The sequence below is a fragment of the Barbus barbus genome (genome assembly GCF_936440315.1).
Source record: "Barbus barbus genome assembly, chromosome: 43".
Classification (NCBI taxonomy): Eukaryota; Metazoa; Chordata; class Actinopteri; order Cypriniformes; family Cyprinidae; genus Barbus; species Barbus barbus.
The window spans coordinates 24,116,275-24,141,992 of record NC_136721.1 but is presented as its reverse complement, the minus strand read 5'-3'; the positions used below and the strand labels follow the sequence as shown (position 1 = coordinate 24,141,992).

General features: G+C 35.3%; 2 protein-coding genes across 5 annotated transcripts in view; one reads left to right on the top strand and one right to left on the bottom strand.

The window, feature by feature from the left end:
• The first annotated feature begins 3 nt into the window (after positions 1-3).
• LOC306862555 (3-hydroxy-3-methylglutaryl-coenzyme A reductase-like) lies at positions 4-9,798 on the top strand. Its single transcript, XM_079405429.1, has 19 exons — positions 4-62; positions 758-944; positions 1,200-1,311; positions 1,661-1,748; positions 1,820-1,904; positions 2,316-2,421; positions 2,727-2,833; positions 2,936-3,055; positions 3,563-3,687; positions 3,774-4,107; positions 4,597-4,791; positions 4,874-5,032; positions 5,843-6,000; positions 6,111-6,216; positions 6,876-7,046; positions 7,216-7,356; positions 7,531-7,689; positions 7,778-7,932; positions 8,785-9,798. The coding sequence occupies exons 2-19, from the start codon at positions 777-779 to the stop codon at positions 8,834-8,836; spliced, it is 2,541 nt and encodes an 846-aa protein (XP_079261555.1). The 5' UTR covers positions 4-62; positions 758-776; the 3' UTR covers positions 8,837-9,798.
• A 542-nt stretch (positions 9,799-10,340) lies between these two features.
• Positions 10,341-25,718, bottom strand: part of LOC306862557 (ceramide transfer protein) — a 35,858-nt gene continuing 20,480 nt past the window's right edge. For 2 of the 4 annotated variants that reach the window (XM_079405434.1, XM_079405435.1), the window contains 15 exons: positions 22,708-22,815; positions 22,468-22,606; positions 22,031-22,114; positions 20,930-21,087; positions 19,193-19,285; positions 19,021-19,107; positions 17,695-17,787; positions 17,477-17,557; positions 16,190-16,285; positions 15,976-16,108; positions 14,686-14,756; positions 14,471-14,599; positions 14,139-14,268; positions 13,902-14,036; positions 10,341-12,869 (listed from right to left, as the gene is read on the bottom strand). In XM_079405434.1, coding sequence (XP_079261560.1) covers positions 13,909-14,036; positions 14,139-14,268; positions 14,471-14,599; positions 14,686-14,756; positions 15,976-16,108; positions 16,190-16,285; positions 17,477-17,557; positions 17,695-17,787; positions 19,021-19,107; positions 19,193-19,285; positions 20,930-21,087; positions 22,031-22,114; positions 22,468-22,606; positions 22,708-22,815 — 1,530 coding nt within the window. In that variant the 3' untranslated portion in view covers positions 10,341-12,869; positions 13,902-13,908. The remainder of the gene's footprint in view (positions 12,870-13,901; positions 14,037-14,138; positions 14,269-14,470; positions 14,600-14,685; positions 14,757-15,975; positions 16,109-16,189; positions 16,286-17,476; positions 17,558-17,694; positions 17,788-19,020; positions 19,108-19,192; positions 19,286-20,929; positions 21,088-22,030; positions 22,115-22,467; positions 22,607-22,707; positions 22,816-25,718) is intronic. The other 2 variants (XM_079405436.1, XM_079405437.1) reach the window with 1 other exon arrangement.

Sequence of the window (25,718 nt, the reverse complement as noted above, 5' to 3'; positions counted from 1 at the left end):
GCGCGTTAAGGGCGGATTACGTCAGTCACACACGGTCACTGATCGGAGGAGAGCAGATGAGGGTAATTTAAAATATTACCGAAGTTAACACTTAAATATTTAACTTCATTGTTAGATCTCTTACTTCAGTCGCTATGATGAGTTAGCTTGACATTTGTCGGTGTTGTTGAATATGAGGCTCAATGACAGCTGTGTCCTGTAGCTTATGCTAAATTAGCTTAGCATGCTGTCAGCTCATCTCTTTTTGACTAACTTATAGATTTTCGTTTTCTTTAATGTTACAAAGGTAATATGTTAATGTTGGTATGTTGATCTCCACAGTCGATTTTTTTTTAATTAATGATAGTTAGCTTTCATTACTCTACCAATGGATGTGCTTTGTTTATGTCAAGTTGACATAAGAGTAATTCCAGTAAAATCTTCTCAAGAGACATGAACTGTTTATAAAGAGTGCAAAATAATTACTAACTTAAATAAGAATTTGAGTAAAGAGCAAAGAAAAGCATGTGAACTTTTTTTTTTTAGTTTTTTTTTTTTAAATGGTATATTACTGATTTACTGAATAATATTATAAAGTGTCTATGACTGTTTTGATTAAAATTATCACATTTTTGAGGATTTTTTTTTTTGAGAATTGGGAAAGTAAAATAAAAAAGTAAAATTGCTAAATTTAATCCAACTTTAATCTAAAGCTGGTCAGTAAACGTGGATGAGCAGCTGAGATGAGTTTTGATGAGTTTGTGTGTTTTGTTGACAGGTGTCCTGCTGAAGCTGTGATGATGCTGTCGTGTCTCTTCAGGCTCCATGGCCTGTTCGTTGCCTCTCATCCATGGGAGGTGATCTTGGGAACGGTTGCCGTGACGATGTGTCTGATGTCCATGAACGCTTTAGCTACCAATGACCAGATCTGTGGCTGGAACCATCAGTGTCCCAAAGTACAGGAGGTACACGGATCACATTTCAGATCATAAAATCATTAAACGTTTTGTAGATCTCTCTTTATATATTTACACACAAGGTTATGGCTTGGTTCTGGTTTGAACTCATTTTATTACTGAAGTCTAGCTCAGGTTACAATATTTGCTGTGAACTGTATGGTTGGGAATTCTGATCTTTACCGAAACGTAACATTTTTATACATTTTAGCATTTTTACATAAAAACGAATGTTAACACTTTTTTTTTGTTGAACATTTTTAGAAAATTCTAAGCAGCGACATGAACATTTTAACCATTACGAGATGTGGAGCCATCATTTACATCTACTTCCAGTTCAAAAACCTCCGTCAGCTCGGCTCCAAATACATACTGGGTGAGTTTCTTTCTCTGAAACTTATTTACTTTTGTGATCTGACATATTTCTGAGTGAAAGAGCATATTTAAGGAGGAAAAAGTGTTTAAGACAGTTGAAATTTGAGAACTTGATTAAATGGTGAAATGAGTTTCTATATGATAAATGGTTGAAAAATACACTACTTAATGAAATATTATTAAGACATACAAACATATTTTTCTTTAGAATAAACAATGCATTGATTAATTGTTCACAGTTAAGGATAAGAATCATGAATTTCGATGTTGCGTTGAATTTAAATGTACAATTTTGCCTCTCATCTTAACCATACATATTATAAAAAGTATTTATTGTGTTTTTTGTCCAGGTATCGCTGGTCTGTTCACCGTCTTCTCCAGCTTTGTGTTCAGCACTGTGGTCGTTCAGTTTCTGGGCAAAGAGCTCACAGGACTGAAGTATGAATCTCATCTGTCTCTCATATTCATGCCCTCAGTTTGTCTCTAACAGTCTCGTTGTGTTCCTGCAGCGAGGCTCTGCCATTCTTCCTGTTGCTGATTGATCTGTCTAAAGCCTGCACACTGGCCAAGTTCGCTCTCAGCTCAAACTCACAGGTACAAAGATATGATTTTGCTGCACTAAATATTAAACAGCAGCATGAATATTGCATTTTGTTTTTCATGTTTTAATTTTTCATTTTATTTGAGCATGTAGACGAGTCCCAAATTACTTTCTGAGGGTTATAGGTTTTTTCTGGAATAAAAAATGTTGTATTTTTAGTCAATTTCTGTGAATCGGTTCAAGTGGTCCATTTAAATAAGTAGTTTCAATATAGATTATGTGAATTATTGGTGTGTTGGCATCATCACTGAAGTGAACTTTATAGAAAATGCACATTAAAAAAGTATCCAAGTGGATATTGCTGTTTGTTACTATGTGTTATAATCAGGGTAATTATAGTTTACTAAAAGTAAAATCATTACATTTATTAAACTAATTCATATAAATGTAACATAAATGCACAGGAGGAGGTCAGAGAGAATATCGCTAAAGGCATGGCCATCCTGGGACCCACATTCACGCTGGACGCGGTGGTGGAGTGTCTGGTCATCGGTGTGGGAACAATGTCTGGTAAGTTAAAGCTGCATGTCTCATTGTGTCTCTTTTGCATTACTTTCTTTTTTTCTTTTTCTCCAAAGAAGTTGACAAATAAAAAAGTTGGGCTACTTGTATGATTTAGTGATCTGATTGCATGTGGGGAAAAGTCATGGAAAATTGTATAGTCTTTTAAATAATAATGTACCTTTTTAAAAAATATATTTTCAGTCTCTATAAAAATAATTAATAATGACTGGAAAAGTCATTGGTTAAAAGTCACTGGAACCCTTAAAAATGTGATCCTAATCTTGCTTCAGATTTTCATTTTCTGATTGCAGGTGTGCGTCAGCTGGAGATCATGTGCTGTTTCGGCTGCATGTCGGTTCTGGCTAATTACTTTGTGTTCATGACCTTCTTCCCCGCCTGTGTGTCGCTGGTGTTAGAGGTTAGTGTGTTTGTTTGTAGTGTTTGTAAGATGTTCTGTATAGCATATAAACCCAGATGTGAGTGAGCATTGACCCCAGTCACTGCCCCCTGTCTCGTCCAGCTGTCCCGTGAGAGTCGTGAGGGTCGGCCCATCTGGCAGCTCAGCCATTTCGCTCGTGTTCTGGAGGAAGAAGAGGGAAACAAACCAAACCCCGTCACTCAGAAGGTCAAAATGATCATGGTGAGTTAGGAAACATCAGGCTTACAATAATGTAATACACTACTGTTCAAACATTTGGGGTCTGTACATTTTTTTTATTAATACTACTTTTCATCACATTCACACATTAAATGAATCAAAAGTGACAAAGACATTTATAATGTTTAAAAAATCTGTTTCAAATAAATTGTTCTTTTGAACTTTCTATTCATCAAAGAATCCTGAAAAATAAATATCACTGTTTCCACAAAAATGTTCAGCAGCACAACTGTTTTCAACATTAATGATAATCAGAAAATGCAGCAAATCAGTATATTAGAATGATTTCTGAAGATCATGTGACACTGAAGACTGGAGTAATGATGCTGGAAATACAGATTTGATCACTTCAATTACATCTTAACAGATATTCACATAAAGTTATTTTAAATGGCAAATCACAATATGGTAGTTTTTACTGTATTTATAATTGAATAAATACAGCCTTATTGATGTCTTTTTGACTGCTCTGGTTTTTGTTGACTTCAGTCTTTAGGTCTGGCGCTGGTTCACGCTCGCAGTCGACTCGTGACTGAATCTCCGACGCACAACATGAGCAGTTCAGACTTGGTTCTGCCTGCAACGAACATGGAGTCCGACAGAACCATGTCCAGGTGCGAGCTGAGAAACATGACACTGTTGAGAATGAAAACCTCTCTATTTATTTAATCATTAGTAATAATCTCTTTCTTTCTGTCAGTGTGGATCTGGAGCAGGTCATCACGCTCTCTCTCGCTCTGTTATTGGCGGCCAAGTATGTGTTTTTTGAGCAGGCCGAAACAGAATCCTCCCTGTCAATTAAATCCCATGTGGCCACGCCCAACTGCTCCCTGACCAATAAGAGAGGAGGAGAGGAGCGCTGTCAGAGGGATTCGGCCCCGCCCAAAGCCCTGATGGGGGTCCCTACAAATAAAACTGAACGAGAGCCGCCTGATCTGTCAGATGGAAACCGTGAGGAGGAAAAAAACGATGAGCTCCAGTCTCACCCGCGCCGCCCTGTGGACGAATGTCTGATGATTCTTAAAGACCCCAAAGTAATTCAGTCACTGTCACATGCATGTTAACTGATCTTAAAACGTCATGTGCTTTTATGTTAGCTCTTTCTATTCTCCACTTGTTCATTTTATGATTTATTTATTGTTTTGTTTCATGTTTATTAATGTATTTTTTTTTCAATTAATTTTTTTCTTTCAATGTTTGTTTTTTGATTCCTTACATTTAAGTTTTTTCATCTTTTCGTGCTTTTAATAATTTTTTCTTTTTTTTTGGTATTTTCTTTTACTTTTATCTGTTTTTGTTCACTTGTTGTTTTCTTTCTCGTGTTTATTTGTTTTTTTGTTTCTGATGTTTGTTAATTTATCTGTTCTTCCATTTGTTTCTTTTCTTCCATTTTCTTTAGATGATTCTTTTTTTTATTTTTTATTTTGTTTCTTTTTTGTCCTGTGATTCTTAAAGACCCTTAAGTTATCAATCAGTAATTAAGCAAACTTCATGTGCCTTACGTGATCTCTCTCTTCTATCAGAGAGGAGCTCGTTGCCTGACTAATGCTGAGGTGATGGCATTAGTGGAGTGCAGGGGCATTCTGGGATACCGTCTGGAAGCAGTGATGGAGAGTCCAGAGAGAGGCGTGGCCATACGCAGAGAAATGCTGTCCGCCAAACTCCCGGAAACATCTGCGCTGGAGAACCTGCCCTACAGACACTATGACTACTCGAAGGTGCTGCTCTGGAGATCCAGGGTCATGTGTGATTACGTCACAGCTAAATAGATGTTTAAATGACATTTTCTCATTTCCCCAGGTGATTGGCACTAACTGTGAGAATGTGATTGGCTATGTACCTGTGCCAGTGGGCGTGGCCGGACCACTCCTATTGGACGGGAAAGAATTCCATGTCCCCATGGCAACAACAGAAGGCTGTTTAGTGGCCAGCACTAACCGAGGATGCAGAGCCGTCACAGTGAGTCATGTGGTTATTTTACATTAAAAAAGTTAATAAAATAAATATATAACAAGAAAAAACAAAATAAATAATAACGACATTCTACTAGTATTCTAATATTTCTGTTCTTTCTTTTAGTTTCTGCTGTATATTCATTTGTTTGTTCTTCCATTTGTTTCTTTGCTGTTTCTTTGATATTTTGCATTTAGGTGTTTATCCTTTCTTTTGTTGATCTTTTTAATTTTTAATTTTCTTTTGCACATTTGTTCTGTTTAATTTTTTTTGTTCATTCTTTTACTTTTTGTTTGATTTTTGTTCACTATTTCCGTTTTTTTGTTCACTTGTTTTTTTTCTGTTTATTTGTTCGTGTGATCATTCTTTTTTATATTTATGTTCATTTGTTTTATATTTGTTCTTTCACTTTAATTTCAGTTTCTTCTTTCATTTGTTCATTTATTGATTATTTTTTCCCTTTGTTGACTTATTAATTTTGTTGCAAATCAAGTTTTTCTATTTTTTTCTTTTTGTTAGTTTGATCTTCTGTTCCTTCTGTCTAATTTTGTACTTTGTGTTCTTTGATTTCTGTTGTTTATTCATTTTAGTTTCTTCATTTTTGTTTTTAATGTTTACTCGTTTGTTTTTTCAATTCGTTGATTTTTTTTCGTTGTCTATCTGCTTATTTTTAAAATGATTTCTTTGTTGTTTTCCTGTGTTCTTTTGTTGACATATCCATTGTTTTTATTTTATTTAGCACAATCATTGATTGGGTTTCTTTCTCTCTGATGTTAAGTGTCTCGTCACTAAGCGCTGTTTCTCTGGTGTCTGTAGTTGTCGGGTGGCGTGAACAGTCGTGTTCTGGCGGATGGAATGACTCGAGGGCCGGTGGTTCAGATGCCATCTGCGTGTCGGGCGGCGGAGGTCAAGGGCTGGCTGGAGAGTCCAGAGGGGTTCAGTGCCATCAAACAGGCCTTCGATCACACCAGCAGGTCAGAGGGCAAAGGTCACATACAGAATGAACCCTATATAGCACTGCTGTGGGATAGTTTCCAGTGCTCAGGATAACTTCAGCTCTGAAATAGCTCTGTGTGCTTCTCAGGTTTGCTCGTCTGGACCGGCTGCAGGTCAGTTTGGCCGGGAGAAACCTGTACATCCGCTTGCAGTCTCAGACCGGAGACGCCATGGGCATGAACATGCTGTCAAAGGTGTGTGTGATGAACCAGAGCTCGAGCGTCTCTCGTATTACAGCAGATTTATGAGTCACAGAGCAGCTGACCTTTACTCCAGCACTGACTTTAATAGATGTTCCTGCTTTATTTGAAATGAACTATTATATTAAAATTCACAATGGTTTGTATTACATTTAATATTCTACTATACTTGAATTTTAAGAAGTTCAGTCTGATAAATGATATATTGGTGACCAGACATTTTTTTATTTATTTAGCTATCAGTCAGAAACATATTATATATATATATGTATGTGCGTGTGTGTGTGTGTGTGTGTATGGATATGTATGTATCAAAATATTTCTATGAAAACATTACAGTAAAGTATAATATTATGTTAGATAATAATATATTTATTATTAAATTGATATTACATTTATAGTAAAATATATATATTTAAATTTTATAATATATTTCTTTATTTAAAATGACCTTTTGTCTTTTTTCATAAATTACTAAAATTTTCACAAATATTCACAAAAATTATTTGTTTTATTGTATAATTATTACATATATTTTGTATAATATATATATTTTTTGATAATGTTTCATGAATAGGTTTATCTAAAATACAGTGACCAACAATCTGAGACATCTGTGTGACATGAAGGTTTACAGTTGTGTGTGTCTGTAGGGAACAGAACAGGCTCTGAGCAGACTTCAGGAGCGTTATCCTGACATGCGTCTGCTAGCCGTCAGCGGGAACTACTGCACCGATAAAAAAGCAGCCGCTATCAACTGGATCAACGGCAGAGGAAAGTCCACCGTGTGTGAAGCAGTCATACCAGCACGAGTCGTCAAAGAGGTCAGTTTGCTAAGAGAAAGATAGCTACTGTTCCTCTAGGGGGAGACAGAAACCCAAAAATTGCAGGATGTTTTACTTTAAAGTGTACAAATGTATCCTTCTGAATCCATTCAATGCACGAGATGCAAATGGAAATCCAAACTTTAGCATCAATTGGCTGTGTTTGCAGCTGTTGAAGAGCAGCACAGCGGCTCTGGTGGAGCTGAACATCAGTAAGAATCTGGTGGGTTCAGCGATGGCCGGAAGCATCGGGGGGTTCAACGCTCATGCGGCAAACATCGTAACGGCCATTTACATCGCCTGCGGACAGGTGCGTGAGACCTACAGCTGCTAATATGACATTTGCTTTATTAATACACATATTCCTGATCATATTGTCTGCAATTTATCATGTTATGCATTGTGAATATTGTAATTTATAATAATGCAAGTAATTATATAATTGCTATATAATTTTTCTATTGTTGTTTATATGTGTGTGTAGGATCCGGCGCAGACGGTGGGCAGCAGTAACTGCATCACTCTGATGGAGTGTGTCGGGACGGATGGAGAGGATCTATATGTGTCCTGCACCATGCCCTCATTAGAGCTGGGAACTGTGGGAGGAGGAACCGGGCTCCCTGCACAACACGCATGTTTGCAGGTAACACACACACACACACACACTCGAACAATATGAGCGTCAGTAAGGCAGTGAATGAGCTAAACACCCTGCTCTGTGTGTTGGTCAGATGTTGGGAGTTCACGGCTCCAGCGATCAGTGTCCTGGGGAGAACTCGCGGACGCTGGCGCGGATCGTCTGTGCTACGGTTCTGGCCGGAGAGCTCTCTCTGATGGCCGCTCTCGCCGCCGGACACCTCGTCAAGAGTCACATGACTCACAACAGGTACAGCACACACCTGCATCGATAATTTGAGCAGTGACACAAACATACAAAAATCCTTCCTTTCTATTAACACAACACTTTTAATTATTTTTTTAATATATATTCTACATATTTGTGATCATAAATGTTTTAATTTTAATTTGCAATTAGTCTTCTCAGAAACAAAGTAGGAGAGAGATGGGGGGGGGGGGGGGGGGGGGTTCACGATTTGAACTCGGGACATCTTTGACGGGGCATGCTTGACAATTTATTCATATTTAAATAGAAAATATTAAATTATTTTACATTGTTTTGGAATGACCTAATATTACAGATTTTATCTGTAATTTTTTACAGATTTTATATATATATAATTATTCTATATGTGTATACTATGCATTTAGAGACAGCCCATGTTTATTATTCAATATAGTAGTAATTTATTTTATTTTATACTCATTCATATAATATGCACATACATATATATATATATATATATATATATTCATATTATATATTTCTATATTCTTCCATGTATATTTCTGTTATTTGAAAAAGATGAGTGATTGCTAATTAAAAATGTAATATTTGTGTGTCTGTTTATTATATGAATGAGTATATTGAATAATAAACATGGGCTGTCTCTAAATGCATAGTATATACATATAGGATAATTATATATATATATATATATATATTAGTTAACGTTACATATATATTGCATGATTTGACCTGTTGTTTCTTTCCAAATTGTCTAGTAATATTAACATCATTACATTTATAACATTGAGATATTTATTAATATTTATATTACAGTATGACTTTACATTTATATTGTTTTGTTTAGATTCTAAAGTGTTTTTACTCTAACAGGTCAAAAGCCAATCTTCGAGAGACTGAACCGCAGCCGAATGAAGCTTCCTGAAGCACAGAGAACTCTGGGAAACGGAGTCTGTGTGGTTTCTGGTGATTATTCTCAGGGCGTCTGAAGACACGGCCTGCAGGAGTGACCGATGTCTGGAGGAGTTCTCTTCTGTGAAGCACTAATGCTTGATGTTTGAGTTGTGCCTCATTTTTGTAAGGCGGCTACAAGAGTAACTGAGCGAGATGCTGCTGCGTTTGTGACTCGATTGATGCTCATTTCACTCGATCTGTGTCTGTTTAGTCTCGCACTAAAAGCCAAAACTGTTACTTGCTCAAGATTTTCAAAACCTGGTGTAAACTGAAGTCAAAGTTGATATTGCTTGATAGTGAAAACTGCAGAAAATGGGATGTGAAAACAGGCTTTTTTGCAAACAGGTGGAAAATTTCTAGACTAAATCATGATCTCAGATCAGAGTTTGATGGGGATTTTTGCAGTATGGATATTCAGTTTTTGAAGGAATGTATTTAATGCGTTTAATCGATCACGCCAAACTCACTGTGACAAACTCCACTGACGGACCTTATAAACGAGCTGCTACTGTACTTTAATAATAGTCATATGAGTTTATGAATCTGAGTGTGAGTGTTGTGTAGCTAAAGAAATGGGTCTGATGGTGTCGTTTCTGTTGCTTCTGTATGAATTCATGACTTTTTGTCAACAAAAGCAAATCCTTTCACTTTCTGACCATAGAAAGTGCTGATGAAGCCATATGTCTTTAAACTTGCTTTGTCTTGCTATTTTCTTGCTAAACCACTGATCAGATGAGCATATTTTTAAATTATTACAGTATTTTTGTTGGCTGTTTTAAAATAATTAAACTAGACAAATAAACATGAACAGAGTATTATTAGCATTCTGTGTACAATAATTTTTTTGTTGACAAATTGCCTATAAATTTAGTCCTCGTTTTGTCATTTCACATTAATAAATCGGCTAAAATAGCATCTAATTTCTAAGCTGATAAAACAAATCCAAGCCCAAGATTATTTATACATAGTATTTTATATATTAATTTCATTTGCATTTTTACTTAAATATGAGGTTCCCTTATATTGTCTTTTTTTTCATATATTTGCCAAAATAATTTTCAGCACTCATTTTGAAATGATCCGTTTTTATTGGGTGTCTTGTCGGGACTGAATGATTTAATGGTACAAAGACCTTTCAAAAGATCAAAGAAAAATAGGGTTTTTCATGCCATGACAATTTTAAAATCTGCAGTTTGCCTGCAGAATGGGGTGGGGCTACATGTATCGCTCCGCCCACAGCGCATTTCATTGGTTAGTGGCAAACCAGTCAATAATAGACTGTGTAACTGTGAACATTAACATGTTTAACAACAAATGAAGTATTGCAAATGTGTTATAAATCAATAATATACACTTTAAACAAGATCTGAATCAAATAATGAAAAATCACTTATTTGAGCGTTTTAAAACTCCTAAATAAAAGAGAACATGGATCCAAACAAGCATTAATTGCACAAAGAATAAATGACACGAGTCAAAGGTGCAGAAAGATGTCAATCATTTTATTCCTCTCTACACAGGGCCGCGGTGCCGCCCTCTATTCACAGTACAAGTTCATCCTGACACCTTTAGTGTGACACGCTATGTACACGAAACATCTGAACCCCAACGACATTACATTCAGTGCAAATGCAACTAATAACACACTAGACTGGATTAGACGGCCGCACACGCAAGCACAACGCCACTCCTGATTGGCTGTTTCCACCGATAAACCCTCCAATCAGCAAACGCTCACCTCGGTGGGGAAATCAGGTGTGCGTTTGTTAAAGTAACACATTCAGCTTTACTGTTTCACTCCGGTGGATTCGTACATTCTGGTTCAGTGAGTGTCTGGAATGTTTAAGGTTTACGAGAGTGGCGTTTTATGAATCGTAAATACTCAGATGTTGTCGTGCGCCTGCTCTACTCGTCGTCCTCTACGGTGTCTTTAACAGTCTATCATGGGAACAGTTTGACCAATGAAAATGTTTCGCAAAAAAATGTAAAAGCTCTTGTCTTAGTTATTTTCTTGTTCAGGTTTTTTTTTTTGGACTTGTTCTCCAGTATAAATATTTAAAAATTCTTAAATCATCACATTTATTGGAAATGCAAAATACAGGATGCAATATATTTATCAAAATCAAGTGAATTTACGCTTAAAAAAACGTCAGAAAATGTATTTAAAAAAATCAATTTAATTCAAAGGGAAAACTAGATATTTTTTTTTTCCCACTGACATATATTTTTGCTTGTTTTAAGCATAAACTAATTTGATCAAGTCATTTTACTTACTGTAGGTGCAAAATGTATGCAAACATTTTCTGAAAAAATTATGTAAATTAAATGAATTAAAAAAAATTATATTTGGCATCGGACTAAAAAATACATTTATTTCAAAGGGAAATATATATATTTTTTAACCCCACTGAGAGATTTATTTTCTCTTGTTTTAAGAATTAAGATTTTTTTTTTTTCAGAAAAACTTTTCTGAAAAATAGATCAAAATGAAGCGAAATCATCCTTAAATCAAGAAAAATATCAGTCAGTGGGTTAAAAATATTTAATTCAAAGGGGGGAAAAAATTAAAGATTTTTTTTTCTTATTTAAAGCACAAAATAATATTTATATATTTTTTATATTTATGTGCCTAAAACAAAGAAAAATATCTGTCAGTGGGTTAAAAAAAATAAAATAAAAAAATTACCCCACTGACATTCTTGTTTCAAGCATAATTTAAGAAAACAAGACTTAATATCTTAATTTTAGTTCAAGTAAATATATCCTGATTTAAGAATTTGTAGATTGTTTTACTGGAAAACATGACAAAAATACTGAGTAAGAACATCATATTTTGCCAGTTAGTGCCTTTTAAGATTGTTTACTAATGCTTAAGATTTACTTTTACACTTTAAATTTAATCAAGAAAAAATAAATAAATGCAACTAATTCTACCTGATCTACAACTACATATCATCTATGCCCCAAATTTGAACGGCATCTCTCTATTGGACAGTGAATTTGATTGGCGTCAGGGCTCCTCCAATAAGAGAATGCTCTTCTGACGACTCGGTCTGATTGCAAAATCACGTTTAAATAATAGCTTGAGGTAAGAAATCAATATGAACTGATCTTTGTATAAACACTACAGAATGCCAGGTTGGTCTGTGGCTGTAGTTTGGATATAACGGACGTGGGCGGTACGATCAGCAAGATCAATAATGAGGCACTTTTCTAGAAATGTTTGAGTCGATACACACCTCTCAGTCTCTCACACACACACACACACACACACACTAAGGCATATGAGTCGGATTAGTCAGGTAAAAGCATCGACTGACGATCTGAAGCAATAATGAAATTATATACAAATAATCTGCGCGCAAAGTTTTTCTGCCGTATTAAAAATTTCTGGAGGTTACGATCGATCTGGAATTGTGCTACGGTATATCAGCTGCTGAGACACGGATATAACTAAATGGACAAAGAAATGAAGCGTCTCCTCGTCAGCGGCAGATGCTGCGCTTCATAAAAGAGACGGCCAACATCGAGACGAAAGGCAGCTTCATAGAGTTCACTCACAAACATGCCTTTGATTTCCCCAAACAACAATTATATGAGGACAATGAAAGCAAAGCTGAAATGTTTGTTCAAAACAGAAAAAACAAGACTTAAACAGAGCCGGTCTCATGTGTTCAGCTTCAAAACTCTCCGTTATATAGAAACTCCCCACCTCACTTACTTACATGCATACATATATATTCATATCAATATAGATCTCTGCCAGAAAACATGGGACAGACATTGGCATTTCTAGTCCTCTGTCTGTGTGAGCTAGTGTGGCGCTACAGAATGGCATCAAGCGTCTACCGATGGGCCGCCGCAGGGGCTTCCTGTGGCAGCGGGATTCAGAACAGTCTGGAGAAGGGGCGCGATGAGTTTTCTGTGTCACTAGAGTGTGCTGTAGCTAGAAGAGTGTGCAGGAACTAGAGGCGCTCGGGCACATCCATGGCAGAACTGGGGAACTGCAAACAATGGCAAATAATGAATTTCATTAAAAAAAATAAAAAAAAAATAGTACAAATAATAAAAAATAATAATAACTAAAAAACAATAATATTATATTAAATATATAAACAATTCATAGAAATAGTAATAACAACAATAAGATAATAAGATTAATGATAGAAAAATAATAATATTAAATATAGAGTACCATAACTAATAAAATACATAATTACAACAACAATACCAATAGTAATAATAGTAAAATAACAATAACACATGATGAAATGCATAATAACAATTAATAAAATGCATAATAACAACAATGATCAAATAAATAAAAACCTATAGTGAAAATAATAATATACAATTAAATATATTATAACAATAACAGTAAAATAATCATAAAATACCAATAGTAATATATATATATATATATATATATATATATATATATATATATATATATATATATATATATATATATATATATAAAGTAAAGTCGTGACGTATTGTCAAGTATGGTGACCCATACTCGAAATTGGTGCTCTGCGTTTAACCCATCCAAGTGCACACACACAGCAGTGAGTAGTGAACAAATGCACACACACACACACCGTGAACACACACCCGGAGCAGTGGGCAGCCATGCTGCGGCGCCCGGGGAGCAATTGGGGGCACCTCAAGTCGTGGTATTGAGCAATTGCTCAAGGGCACCTCAGTCGTGGTATTGAGGGTGGAGAGAGCGCTGGACATTTACTGATGTCCAGGGCTCGAACCCGCAACCTTTCGATTACGAGTCCGACTCTCTAACCATTAGGCCACGACTTCCCATATATATATATATATATATATATATATATATATATATATATATATATATATATATATATATATATATATATATATATATATATATATATATATATATATATATATATATATATATATTTTTTTTTTTTTTAAAAGACAACATGTAGTTAAAAGTCTGACTCTGGCTAATATTGGGGTCACTGCTGACGTATAAAGTCATCAGATGTAGTCTGGTGTACCTGGTGCTCAGAAGAGGATGGGCTTTCCGGCAGTTTTCTCCTGGACGTAGGAAGTGAAGCGCTTGAGGAATTTGGGATATTCTCTCTTCGCGACGGCCCTCAGGACAGACGCAGGAGCCCAGCCGCCAGGATTCACTGCAGCCACAAACAAATTATTTATGTTTTATATTTTCCTTTATCTTACTTGGGTAATTTAATAGCTATTTATGAAGATTATAGGTGAGAGGTTCCTCTAACCATTGGCCACGTAAGTGATTTTGCACAGGATGTTGTCTCTGCTGATCTCTTTGTCTCCCTCTGGAGGACTGACCAGCGTCTGGCAGATCATCGCAATGTTGATTCTAGCACGAACGCATCTGTTGTTTGGCTACATGAGGACAAAAACAACAAAACAGTGAGCCATAAATAAATATATATATAAATATATATATACACACACACAAGTCAGAATTGATCCACAGAAGCCATGAATGCATTAAATGTTGCACCAAACTCGTTAAACTGCTGCTGGTTAAACAGAGGCGACACAGATAGATTGACTCAGCAGTTGCCATGGAGACCAGACTCACCTGGGCATTCTCGTGCTCGACTGAAAAGTTGCAGACGAGCCATGTGTCTGGATCGTTCTCGTTATTGGCTATAATCTTACGAATGGAAGACAGGTATAAGACGTCTCTCTGGGACGCTGGCCACACTCTCTACACGGACCAAAACACAAAACACTGTCAGAATCAATCAAATCACTACGAAGAAGTGCCTTGGAGAAAGCGTGCACTCCTCTCACCTTATGAGTCTGGTAGATGATGATGGCGTTATCAGACAGCGTTTCCACGATGTTGAAGTTTTCGACAGTAGCTGGAGACAGAGACAAAAACAAAAGCTGATAAAGCTAAAGTCAAGTGAGGGCTGAAACACAGAGGTACAAGACGACGATGAGTAATTCTACCCATGATGCATCACTATCGATTATGCCAGTGATCATTAGGAGGTACGGCTGAATTATCTGGGAAGGGGAAGTGTTCTGGTAAGTCACTGTATTAAAGCATGTAAAAGCATGGTAAGAGTATATGGTGCTTTCACAGGCCAAACTGTGCCGAGTCATTGAATGTGCTCCATTATTAATGATATCATAGCTTTATTAGATTATATTTAGACAAGTGCCATCATACAACAACAAAAAAGATTTTTAACATTTTGAACTACATACCAGGGTTCATTAACTAAAACTTATAAAAAAAAATAAAAAAACTTATTTATTGGTGAAGTAAAATACAAAAACTTAAATGGAAAAATGTAAACTAAATTAAAATCTAAAATCCTACTGTGATAATTAACTGAAATAATTTTAAGTTAAAGCACTAACGGATATAAATAAATTGAACTAAAACTGAAATAAAACTACATTAACCTAAACAGCATAAATAAATATATATATGACAAATGGACAAAATTACAAATAAATGAATAAATAAAATAACTGAAAATATCATTTGAAGCTAAATAAAAAGTGAATTAATGAATTAAAACTATAATAGTATAAAAATACCAAAATAACACTGTTCTACACAAATCACAACTCAAAACAACCTCTTCAGAAAATTCAGCTTTGCATCCCAGGAATAAATTACATTTTAAAATATAATAGAAAACAGTTCTTTTTATTGTAATAATTTTTCACAATATTACTGTTTTTACTATAGTTTTGATCAAATAAATGCAACCATGGTATAGACAAAAAAAAAAAAAGAATCATACTGACCTAATATGATTAATATTAAAATGATATATGCTTTTTAGATTTAATTGTTTAATTTGCTAAAAATATTTAATCATACTCATATATGCCAAAACATGAATAAGAATAGAGATAATGAATTTTTGTAATTCTTAAATTTTATAAAAGTGATTAATAAGCTGACTCAGAACTGATCATGTTTTTGCTGCAAAAGACGTACAAATTATAAGTGGATCTCAGAGAGAGAGGAAAAAAAGAAAGAATGCTACATAAGTGACTGATGTGGTCACGTTAAGCTTTAATGTCATTAATATGTGTTGTATGTGTATATATACTCACTCTCCCAGTCGTTACGAACATCTGTATTCCAGAAGTAGTGGCAGACCTCGTGACCTGTGACCCCTTTGACACTGTGTGTGGCCTTCAGAGGGTCCAGCACGATCCCGTTCTCCTCCACCTCACGCCGGTACACCTGAGAGAGACAAACACAGACGGAGATTGAGTCTGTGGACTAAAGCACACACATCAGATCAAACTAATATATTACACACACCTTCATCTCTCCCTCTTCCACCACCAGCTGCCAGTTAGCATCTCCACCCACGTCCTGCAGCGAGTAGGTCATGTGATTCTGAACCATCTCCTCCACCTGTCCAAAACACAACAGAACAAGGTCAGAGGTCATGCCCTCTCATTTAAGAGGATCTAGATTAATAACACTGAAAGTCAGCATTACACAATACTGACTAAATATGATCGGCTTTCACAAACCACTGCTCTTCTGTAATGTTAGATTACTTCTGTATTTCTGAATGAAACAAAAAGAAAACTTCTCCCCTTCAGAAACACCACCAGCACACACTTTTCTGAGGTCAAGTTCTTCCTCCAGAGAATTGGCACATATCCCAAAGCTAACAGGCATGTCATATTACTCCCAAAACTTTATTATATTAATCAGCATTAAACTACTGGTTTTAGAACGGCTGCATTCAAAAGCAACCTAAAACAATGACTATTTATTTAATGCCATTTTATCAGCGCTTTATTACATAGTACAAACATGTACAAGACCAGGAATTAAAGCAAATTAGCTGCATTTTGATTTCAAGGTGACAAAGTAAGAGAAATCCTAGAAGGTATTATACATGCAAATTATCACATTAAAAAGCAATAAAAAGCATTATTAGCTGCAAATTTAAAAGGCAAACACAAAATAGCGATACCAGGGCAGACCGTGTGGTTTTAATGTGCTGTTTAAACCGTATATGTTTGTCCATCATGCAAACTTGCCAATAAAATGACTGGCTGTGTTTTCAAACCTAATGGACTCCCTTGACTGACAGCAGATTTGGGCATTAGCACAGCATCATACCCACATTAATATCATGCACAAAAATGCTGAAAAAGAAGGCACTATGAAACTCAGATTAAGGTGCATTGTTCATTATTTTATTTAATATATTTGCTTGACATTTTTGAAAAGCTGAAAATATTTACATATGTATTACATTTACATTTGTGCATTTAGTAGAAATGCTTTTTTTTTTTTCCAAAGCAACATATTGTGGTAAATCTGCAGAATTTTTAAAATAAATTGACATTTGATCAAATTAATATTTTTCTCCTGGAATGCACTTTCTGTGTAAAAATGTTTCCTGGGTTCATTTAACGCAGGACACATTCAAATGTTTGGAATGATGTGCAGAATGTCCCGCTGACTAAGTAGGCAGCTCGTTAGGGTTTGAAACACAGCCATTATGCACGTATTGGTGTGAGATGTAAGGTCAAGTCATCTCATGCCATAACAGTGTTGGATGAGTGTGCTAGAGGGCGCTGTTACCTCAGCACTGAATCTGTGCTCATGGAGCGAAGGAGTGAAGGCTACAGCAGAAGATGAGGGAGAGGAAGGACGAGAGGGGGGCTACACGGGTGAGGAAGAGAGAAATGCAGCTTCATCAGGAGAAAACAAACCCCAAAGAGCCCAAGACAGAAAAACAGAGCACCACAGGGACACAGGAAGATGTCTACAGACGATCACGATGAGAAGAATGAACTCACTTTCTCAGCGAATCGGTGAGAGCCCACACTGGAGTAGACGTCTCCTGAAGGCACTGAACTGCTCCTCTGTATCCTGCTCTTCTCACACTGAGACTACAAAAACACACATTAATTAATGATAAACGTATTTCAGAGTGAAACTGAATAATCAGAGGAAAATAATATAATTGATTTTCTCCATTGGATGGTGAAATGTTAATATGTTATTGTTTATAATTATTTATTTTCCTTAGAATAGAGTGCTCTGGTGATTCCTGCTCAATAAGAGGATGCATTAAGGATAATAACCAGACTATAAAATGCTTTTTTTATATATATTTGCTTTACATTCTTAAATATCTGAAAACACACATTAAATTTACATTTATGCAAATGAGTTTAATGCATCCTATTATCTGCAGAGGTTTTAAAACCTTTTTAATACCTGAACAAACTTTATAAAAAGGCTGAGACATGCATTCAAATACAAAAAAGGTAAGCACAAATGCATTTAAATTGATTCTAATGCTAAAATGATATATATATATATTCTCTCAATACATATGTATTATAGGTCAGTTGATCTTGGATTTTGCTGATACAATAAGACTTTCAAAGAAAGGCAATAAAAATATTATTGTGTGAAACCAGCAAAATCTATATAAGTGAATGTATTAAATAATATTCAAAATAATATAAAAACATTTTTATTGTGTGTTCAGTGTGGGACTTTTAGTTTAAAAACAAGCTCTAAATAAGCCCGTAGAACATGCAATAGCACCACGTTTTGACTTTGAACATGAAGCAGTCATATTAATCAAATAAAATAAATGTATAGCATTTCACCAGTTTAAAAACTTGAACATTTGAAAGTGATTTAAAAAAAAAAATTTAAACAAATATTAGCATTGTGACTTGCAGCGTAAAATAAAAAAAAAATTATATTTATACCAGTAATATATTTATATCCTTATTTTTATAAAGTTAAAAAGTTAATATAATTTTTTTTTATTTTTTATATATATTAATTTAAAAACATCAAACTGCAAAACTTAAAGAAAATTACATTAATTCATGTGACAATTTAACAATATCAGAAAACTATGAACGTGTACGTGTTGTTAAATTGTATTAATTTAATAAAAATATAAAATGTGGGTTCTTCAAGTAAATATTTTATATCTAAGGGGTTCAGCTGACAAAAAAAGGCATAGTATTTTAAAGTTTAGTAATCACATTAGATGGTAGCACAATTTGTTTTTCCACTCTCAAATTAAAGCTATCTTCAAAAGATAATTCAGACTTCTGCGATCTCATTTAAGACTTTGAATGTCTGTATTTACACACTTGTTCTTCTATTTTGTCCTGTCGGTCCAGAGCGGCCTCCACAGCGTCAAAGAACTCGTCTTCATTGATCAGGCTGTTTGGACCCTCCTGATGGACAGAACAACATGAACATCTCCATACAGTTTACAGCTCTGCCTACTTCACAAAATTCATCTGCTTAAACCGAACCCACCTCGTAATCAGGCCCTCCAAAATGAGACTTATTCTTCAGCTCGGACAGGGCTGATTTATATGCCTCCTCCACCCTCCTCCTCTTCTCCATCTCCTGTAGAAAGCAAGAGAGGGGGAACGGCTTTAGCTGACTAAACACTGCGTGATGTTTAATGTCTTGGGGTGAGTAGATCTCGTCTCGGTGTGATCTGGGCAGAGGACTGTTCTGAAGCGCTCCATTGTTCAGACAGGAGCAAAACGCCTGTGTTCTCGCTCCGATTGTATGTGTCAGTATTGTGCTGAATGCTGCTGACTGCGACACATCGGCAGACGGCTTCAGCTCCACCTCTGTATCACACGCTCCACATTCACACACAAACCCATTAAAACTGCTGGAGGCACTTCGCTGGTAAAGATACTGCAGCAGTTATTCACAGCTTCCCATGTTTATGAGCATGGCTTCCATCTCTCAAACTCTGATGACAGATATGATTTTTATATAGAAATGAGCAGCACTAGCACAATTTGCAATAGCGGGCGCTGGAAGTATAGTGATTTAAATAAAATACTATTTCACTATATGACTATAGTAGTTTCAACAGGAGAGCTAAATGCACATGTTTGAAAAGATGTTTATGTTTGCTGCATATTAATGAAAAATGATAGAGTCCCGTCACACTGCTGTCATGCAAAATGTTCTGATTGGCTAAAACTGACATAGGACTTCTTATAGTAGTTTCTTCTGGTGTCATTTTAGTATTGCTTATATAGAATTTTAATATTTACTGATATTTTCAATTTACTTTCATTTTTATATTTTCAGTTTTCCTTTTAATTTAAGTTTTTTTATGTATTATTTATATAGGATGACAGTGTTTATTAATATTTTGAATGATCTTTTTTATATTTTCACTTTTCATTTTGCTTTTTCTTTAAGTTTTAGTCATTTTGTTATATATCATTTGTACAGCATTTATTAATTTTTTTTTAAATACATATTTTCAGTTTTAATTTTAAGTTTGAGTAATTTTATGTTTTTACGTCATTTTTTATATTTCAATAAAGTTTTAAAAAATTATATAAATTTCTGTTTCAATAATTTGAGACAGAATGAGAACTTATTTTATTTTGGTTAGTCTAACTTTGATAACATTGTTTACATTTTTATCCAATATTTCTATTTTTATTTTTTCAGCTTTAAGTTACGGAAACTAGTTTGCACAAACTAGTCGATAAGTTGCACCAGTATTTGATGCTTGTGTCAACTAGCCATGGGTCATTTGACTTCAGTTGCATTTCTTCTATGTCAGTGGGTGACATTATTTGTGCATGAAAACCAAATACATTTGACAATACAAGAAACTGAACAGTGGTCTTCTGCTCTGGGTGACTAGTTGATTAGTATAAAGTAGTAGTCATGGAAGCCCTACTTTGCTCCGCCTACTAATGTATCATATTTGTTCACATATAGCATCAATGCAAAATATTTATGCCAAAATTACAACTAGCTGTGAATTGCCATGGCAGATGTACCCTAATTTGACACCAGATCCCGTTCACACATGACTTAACTGTAGGTATTTTTTTAGCTTCACACTACAATAAATGTTTTATTTTCACAGTCAGGGAAATATATTTCGCTCTGTCAGAGACACAATCACAGCAGCGGCCTACAAACAGAGCCCTGAATTACAGAAACACCAGCTCTCTTCTGATTTGATCAGCTCAAGGACGAGCTCCAGACGCCCGAGCTTCGTACCTTATCCAGTCTCTTCTGCCAGCTGTCCTCTCTCTTCACCATCAGGTCGATGCAGTGGGAAAGCGTAGCCAAGATCCCCGCCGTGGTCGCCTTGAACGTGATGGCCTCTCCTTTAAAATCTATCCCATTAATGCCTTTATGACTCAAACACTGGAATACTGATGGGGAGAGAGAACAAACCTAGTCACACTCTGAAGCATCAAGACATTAATTTGCCAGACAGTGTTACACAGACTCCAAATCAGGCATAATGCAATAAAACATCAAGTCATAATATTCATTAATATTCTACATGTATTATATTTTATATGCATTATCTATCTTTAAAAACATAATATAAAATTATATTTAAAAAAAATTACACACACATACATATATATATATATATATATATATATATATATATATATATATATATATATATATATATATATATATATACACATATACACACACACACTCATATTAACTTATTTACATTGATATTTATTGTATATTTAGACAATATACACTATATATTATTTAGATTTAAAAAAATATATAAAACAGTAGTTATAATTAGTAGTTAGTATATATATATATATATATATATATATATATATATATATATATATATATATATATATATAAAATAATATATATTTTAAAATGTATAACATATCTATAATAAGTTATATGCTCTCTATTAAGTCTTTTTGTTTTCAATAAAGACAAAAAAACTTGTCATGTTTGGTTTGGGCACAGAGCAATACATCTGAGGTCCTTTGTTACATTATACAAAGACGGAAACAGTTTGATGGCCACATTCAATTCAGCCACATATTATTTCTCTAAAACAAATTATGCATAAATGCACAACTCAGTGAAAACATCTCAAACACAGCTCCACTGGAGATATGCTGACTTTATGTTATAGATTTCACACAGTTCCTTACAGCAGGCTCAAATGACTGGTTCACTGGAGCAAATTAAGTGGACAAACTGCTCATAATGTCAGTGGCGCCCCAGTTACTGTCTCCTCGAGCTGAATCAGAGAGAATTCATTGAGCGTGAAAAACCTGCTGAAGTGTCCCACATGCAGAAATCAGTAAAAACACTCACGTTTCTCCTTGCTGCCGTTGTTGTTATGTAGGAATTCTCCATTGGAACGAGTGGTAGGGAAACCATCTTCATCGTCCTCCACGACTGAGCAGAGAAAACACACACAAACACAGTCAGTGTGAACTCATGTCCCTGTGGTTGGTGGTGCTCAGATCGGCCCACTCACATACTGAGAGTTGACACATACTGTAGCACACAACGCAGCGAGAGAGGACAAGGACGAACAAAAGAAGCAGTTGATCATTTGTGTGAATCAACAGGCCCTTGTGCTGTAACAACAGATGCATCCAGAGCAAGCGAGAGCGACGGCACCCATGCAGAGGAATCTGGACATCGCTGCAGTCTGAATAAGTTTCAGCGTTGTCTAAACATGTCTGTCAGCATATTCGATATCCTCATCTCTCCCACACACACCAGAACACACTCCGTCTACTCACTCTTGTCTCTCTGGAGCTCGTCTTTGGTCACGGCGTCAGCGCAGCCATCGAAGTATTTCTGCAGCGTGTCCACCTGCCTGCACAGGATGTCTCGAAACGTCTCCATCTCTGCCAGCTTCTCCCGCAGACTGTGACCCTTCTGTGGGTCAGAAACACAAACTTATGAGTTCAGAGTAGAGAGGCATGACCTATTACCATATTGGCATTGCTCAATAATGTACGTTTTATTTGTGTCCTCACCTTAAAGGAGGAGGTGGAGGTGGCGGAGTATCCGCTGGTGGCTGATGTGAGGGACAGCATGGAGCCGTGTCTCCTCAAACTGGACTCAGAGCCATAACCGGACTCAGCCTAAACACACAGACACAGAGAGACAGAGCTTAATGTGATATTCAGGAGCGTTTTTACACTAAAGATTCACAAGTCAGCCACAAGGCAATAAAACATCAAGTCGTAAATCAAATCTCTTTCATATAAATAGTTGATAAATAAGTAGTTTTAATAGTAATAATAATAATATAATAAAAAATGAATAAATAGTTCATTATAGGGGTGTGTGATTTATATCGTCTGAGATAATATCGTAATTGTTGTTTTAACGATGTGCGATTTGATATCGAATATTTTGCAAAAAATATTCAAAACACCCCTTCAGTGCATGCATACAAAACGTGACGTCTAGACTATTGCCCGTACACATTTACAATGTGTTCTGTCACTGCATGATTCAGTCTATTAACATGCATTTAAGAATGATCACAAATTCACGACACAGGGGAGAAAATGTATATATTTATACCAATTCATATAGTAGATCAATTTCACACGAAGAGTGCCATTTTCCTCCAAATATTACCATGATTACAAATGTGATATTGATTACAACAGTTCCATAAACGAAGTTAATTAAGAGACTAAACACCACATTTCCCGTTTTTGTGCAATTTCGCCAACAAAAATGATTCCACAGGCACAGCGCTTTTTTGCATCTGTGAGCAAATGATGGTGGTTCGATCCTGAATGAATCAACCGTTTAAATTATTCGGTTCAATCACAACGACTCCCTTATTAACAGTCACTTGCTGCCACCTACTGGAGGTTTTAATTTCACATTCATAGTATCTTTTATTATTTAAATAATTTCAAATATCAGTATTCATCGTTTTGTGTTTAACATATCAAAAAATGATTTATGCATTTGTAATTGTAGGTCAAATGCATTAATGTCTGGCATTAAACAGTGTGTAAATACATCTAAATACAACTTCAGATGCAGCTTCTGTGTTGATTTCACTTGCTTGGTAACAGCTCAAATGTCTTCTAATCCACTGATTAAATGTAAGAATTTGACTCAAAAGATACTGAACATTTTAGAAAAAACGGCTTTATAATGGTAAAAATGCCCATAAAATGTAAAAATCAGTTTAAACTTGTTGGAAAAGATTAATTTCTATCAGTGTGAACTGCCCACACAGAATATGAAGAATATCAAAAACTTTAGGGGTCTGCCGTCCACAAAATATCGTTATCATTATCATTATCTATAAAATCCCATAAAATATAGAGAAATTATTTGTGTCAATATCACACAGTTCATTAAATTTTTTAAAAATATTTTTAATAAAATAATAAAGACAAACACTATACAAAAAATATTCATGTTCTATAATTTATATTAATATATTTTATAGATATTTAATATGTATTACATATAAATTAATATAAAATACAGATAAGAAGTGTGGACTGCATATTCAGTTCATATTCACATTGCCATTTACAGTCAAACACAAACATGACACTTTAAAAACAACATAAACTGGTGTGTGTGTCCTGATCAATTTCCACTTCATCTTCAGGATACGTCACTCACACACACACACACAGACAGTCCAGAGAGTCACTTTCCATGAACTCTTCCATGAGCTTTCCTGTGGCTCACTTCATGAGTAACAGCCTCTGAAAATAGTTTCTGAGTTTATTTAGCAGCATAAACACACACAATGACTGTCTCCCCACGAGGCTTCTGAGCAGAGCATGAAGGCAGGTTACTGTATCTTTCCTCCACATGAACAAATTTGACCTCTGTACCACAATAATAAACTCACTCATTACAGTTTATCTGAAAGATGGAATGAAATACGATCTGAAAATCAACTACTTCCCCTGTGATGTTCCGCATACTGAAACGAATCCAGTGAATCAGAGTTCAGTCTGAACACACACACACACACACAGAACACAAAGCCAAGAGAGAAATAGGAACACACACATACACTAACACAAACAAACCTTTCCTGTAGATAAGAACCACCCGTAAACACATGACTTTACAGTCAAAACAACCTATTATTAAATAAATGTACAACTATAAGCAGATAAGAGTCAAAACAACAGAATTGGGGATAAACTTTTTTCTTTTTAAATCAATCTCTCAAGTTCATCTGCCACAAGATTTTACACTAAAATACAGATGAATTCTTCTAGCTGTGTTCAGTATGTGATACTAGTGTACTATTTGCTGTATGCTACATAGTATACACTATTTCTCAAAACCAGTATATGAAACATTTTTGGTTTTGGCTGAAATGGTTTTGGAGAAACCTCTATTTTGCTAAATATACAGACTGGATTAAAAAATTTTAGTTTTTTTTTTTCCCCATTCAACCAAATACATTGGATTAACGGATCACTAAATAAACTTTTTTTTTGTTTGTTTTTGGTTTTTGGCCAAATTAAAATTTGAAACAATATGTAGCATGCAATGACAAGCACTTCAAACAGTACTATGTTTGCTACATTGTTGTCACATGACATTACACACATTGTGTGCTATTTGGAATATTTTTAATAACCATCTCCATTATTTAGCCTTTTTTAAATCCAACTGTGTGAAATTGGCTTCTGCAGGCCAATAAAAAAATAATAGTTACATAAGCAGACATCACACTGGAAACCGAATGGTATACATGTTGCATTGTGGGATACTGTATTCCTTAATTTGGATAGCATATGGAAAAACTCACATACGCTTTACTGAACATACACACTGTCTTTAGTGAGGAATTAAATCTCGTCCAGCACTAGATGGCAACAGTGAGCACATGTACGGTTGAGTGGGCAGTAACTATAGGATAGAACCAGAGCATTCAGTGTCTCAACCAAAGATGGGTCAGTCCTACATTCACTCCAGCCAATCAAGCACACTCTTACTGTCACTATGGAATTGATAACACCTCCACTGACCAATCAGA

What these genes read in the sequence shown, in the direction of transcription:
- LOC306862555 (XM_079405429.1), top strand. Translation starts at nt 777, where the DNA reads ATGATGCTGTCGTGTCTCTTCAGGCTCCATGGCCTGTTCGTTGCCTCT. An exon ending in AGTGTCCCAAAGTACAGGAG is followed by an intron (nt 945 to 1,199) that starts GTACACGGATCA and finishes GAACATTTTTAG; the next exon opens with AAAATTCTAAGCAGCGACAT. An exon ending in AGTCACATGACTCACAACAG is followed by an intron (nt 7,933 to 8,784) that starts GTACAGCACACA and finishes TTACTCTAACAG; the next exon opens with GTCAAAAGCCAATCTTCGAG.